Source organism: Vicugna pacos, chromosome 5, assembly GCF_048564905.1.
Source record: "Vicugna pacos chromosome 5, VicPac4, whole genome shotgun sequence".
NCBI lineage: Eukaryota > Metazoa > Chordata > Mammalia > Artiodactyla > Camelidae > Vicugna > Vicugna pacos.
The window spans coordinates 95,553,109-95,556,626 of NC_132991.1; the positions used below are offsets into that span (position 1 = coordinate 95,553,109).

The window sequence follows — 3,518 nt, forward strand, 5'->3', positions numbered from 1 at the left end:
TCAGGCCGTGGAGCTGGGCTGTTCCCTCCCCATGACTTGTCAAACATCTGACATTGGCAGGAAGCCCCCGAGAACCTAAAGGATGCAGAGGGTTCTGCTGATGGAATGCCACCATGGAGCCAGCTCGGAGACAGTGCCGTTGAGATGGGCTCAGGGTCGGCAGGGGAGAAAGACAGACACCCACACCAGCCTGATGAGGGCTGGTCGTTGCTCTCCGTCCAGGCTGGCCTGGAGATGGAACCATCACTAGGTCAAGTCTTGTTGGGGAGGAGAGCTCGATAAAGATTTCCGAAATTAATTAATGAGCTAAGAAGGCACAGAACGTGCAGGATTAGACAGATGAACGAAGAGTAGAAATAGCACCTCTCAGGAGCATCCTGAGGGAAGAGAATTTCTTTCAAAGGAGGAGATGGGGGCTGCAAGCCTATTCTTACACAGAAGGGCTCAACTCTGCAACCCTCTTGACACCCACCCGATCCCCATACAACTCAGAATCTCCTGCAGACAGAGTGCTCCAACCATATTTATGAATTAGTGAATCAGAGGCAATGTTGCCCTTTCAGGTCAGTCTAGGCTCATCTGCAAGGAGAACTGGACAGCTGATGGTCCCACGGTCAGTGGGCAGCTAGGCACCAAAGGGTCAAGACCATGTCACCCCCCAGAAATAGAAACTTCTCAGCGATGCCGTGGCAGGAGTTTGTGCTGGAGGGGTTCCAGGGCGGCCTGCAGACCCAGGCCCTGCTCTCTGCGCTGTTCCTGGCTCTGTACGTGGCGGCCATCCTGGGCAACCTCACCATGATCGTGGTCATCACCCTGGATGCCCGTCTGCACTCCCCAATGTACTTCTTCCTCAAGAACCTGTCCCTCCTGGACCTGTGCTACACAAGCGTCATCTACCCCCAGGCCCTGGCCACCTTCCTGTCCTTGTCCAGGGTCATCACCCTTGGGGGCTGTGCCACCCAGCTGTTCTTCTTCTCCCTGCTGGCTACCACTGAGGCCTTCCTCCTGGCTGTGATGGCCTATGACCGCTTCACGGCCATCTGCAGCCCCCTGCACTACCCCGTCACCATGTGCCCCTCGGCCTGTGCCCGCCTGGTGCTGGGCTCCTACTGTGGAGGCTGCCTCAACTCCATCGTGCAGACCAGCCTCACTTTCAGCCTCCCGTTCTGCGGCTCCAACCACATCGACCACTTCTTCTGTGATGTGCCTCCCCTGCTCCAACTTGCCTGCACCAACACAGCCATCAATGAACTCCTCTTGTTTGGCATCTGTGGCCTCATCATCGTGGGCACCACACTCGTGGTCCTCATCTCCTACGGCTACATCACAGTGACCATCCTGAGGATGTGCTCAGGAGCAGGGAGACACAAGCTCTTCTCCACCTGTGGCTCCCACATGACAGCCGTGTTCCTCTTTTATGGGACAGTCTTTGTCATGTATGCCCAGCCGGGAGCTGTGGGGTCCATGCAGCAGGGCAAGGTGGTCTCCGTGTTCTACACCCTGGTCATCCCCATGCTCAACCCCCTCATCTACAGTCTGAGGAACAAGGACGTGCAGGCGGCCCTGCGGACGCTGGGCCAGAAGCTCAGAGCCCCGTGAAGGAGGGTGGCCAGAGAGACAGAGTGTCCTGAGGGCAGGACCAAGGGCTCAGAAGGAGGCACTGGGCTTAGTCTGAGGAATTCATTCCTCATTCATCCAATTTATTCTTTCATCCAACATTTCATTCAGTCTTTCTTGGAAGCACATCATGGGCCACAAACTGTGAGGATGAGATGATGCAAAAAGGAAGAAGGTATGTTCTTTGCCCCATCAAAACACTAACGGTCCATAAGGGGGCAAGACTCTAATCTTGAAATTTGGGTAACACACTGAGCAGAGCAGCAAATGTTTGAAAGAGTCTTTGAAGCAAGCTCTGTGTCCCAGTTCAGCATCTACCAGTGAAAGCACATAACCGGACAAACTCTGTGAACCCCTCCCTTTCCCTTTTTAATGAATCTAATGAAAGTGTGTGCTCAGCAATCCTTCCCGCATCTGCTAGAAGAGGAGTCTTAACCCTCAGCCTTGACTCTTCCTTGGTGGCAGCCTGGGGTCACCATGGCCAGTCAAGGGGAGTTAGGAAGACTGCTTCCCCTCGGTGCTACTGCTGGTCCTCCACCTCCCCGTTCTGTCCCCTGACGCTGCCACCCCCGCGAGGCAGCAGAGCACCTGTGCTCCTGCTCCAGAGGACCCTAACGCACCCTGTCCTGGGCTTCCCCCCTTAGACGGCAGCTGGGAGCCCCTGGTAGTCACCACAGATGCCTCACATCCAAAGTCCAACTGAGCCTTTGTCCTCTGTCCCACACTCCCAGGAACCCTGTACCCCCAGTCTTGACCTTCCCGTGCAGAGCCCCATCCTCATGAGCAATGGACTCAACACACAGACTGGACTCAGCCCCTTGGCCTCCTGAACGTGTCTCCCTTGGGTAGAGTCGTCCACTCCCACGAAGTTGTCCTCTGGACATGGTGGAGGTCTCTTCCCTCGTGGCTAGTGGGGATGAGCTCTGTCACTGACCAGCTCTCAGGGTCCCCGCTCTCCCTGCCCAGAACTGCTGGGAGGGGCTCACGGCCGAGTCGCTCGACAGCTGCTCACAATACTCATTTCAAAAGACACTCCAGGGCCTCAGTCGGATCCTTGTCTCATCTCTGGGCTTTCCAAAATCATTTCTATCTTCGGCACAGTTTGCTGTATTCATCTGAGAATGCATGTTTTGAAGACTTCCCAAATTTTCTGCTCCAAGCTGGGCACCTCCTCATCTTCTCATGCTTTATACTGTTCTGCGTCTTAGCCCCTCTCCCTCCTCTTCTTTCTCCTCCGCCTTCTTTCGCTCTCTGTGCCCCATTTGTTTTTCTGTCATTCTATGGTCTTTCCAAAGAATATTCTTGGACTCTTATCATCTTAATCCAAATTTAGAAAGGAGAAAAGACAACGTAATCTTCTTTTCTTACACAAGTGTACAATTAACAGTATGTAAAATTTAAGTTTTTACAAGCAGTAAGGGATCAGTTGCTCTTAGAAGAGCTTTAATTCTGACTGTGGAGTAAATCAGGAAAGCTGGTCAGATTTTAGATGGAACAGAAATCCTCCAGGAGTCTGGAGGTAAAAGACTTTTTCAAACCCCGCAGATCGTCTTCACGCTCACGTGAGCTGCACTTCAGGCCGCAGCGGAGGTCACCATCGGAGTCGGAGGCGAGTTATTCGGTCCGTGCGCCCCGCACAAGGCTGTGCCGTTGCTGCCACGGGACAGGCTCTCAGCGCGCGTCTACCGGCTGATTGTAGTTTGAGTTCAGTGCTAGCTTTCAGTGAACTTCAAATTGCACCTGGACTAGCATGACAGTGCGGTTAATGACGTTTTATCGAGTACAATCTTAAAATTCAAGGACTATTTTGCCGTTTTAATTCTGAGTCTTTATTATCTCTAAAATTGGAAAACAATTGTGGTAAAAGAATACGTGACATAAAATTTCCCATTTTAAATAGC

At 52.8% G+C, this 3,518-nt stretch overlaps 1 protein-coding gene across 1 annotated transcript; it reads left to right on the plus strand.

The window, feature by feature from the left end:
- The first annotated feature begins 648 nt into the window (after positions 1-648).
- Positions 649-1,599, plus strand: LOC140696279 (olfactory receptor 9S13-like). The gene has a single exon (XM_072960669.1). It carries the CDS (start codon positions 649-651, stop codon positions 1,597-1,599), a length of 951 nt encoding a protein of 316 aa, XP_072816770.1.
- Positions 1,600-3,518: the final 1,919 nt, after the last annotated feature.

What these genes read in the sequence shown, in the direction of transcription:
- LOC140696279 (XM_072960669.1), top strand. Translation starts at nt 649, where the DNA reads ATGTCACCCCCCAGAAATAGAAACTTCTCAGCGATGCCGTGGCAGGAG.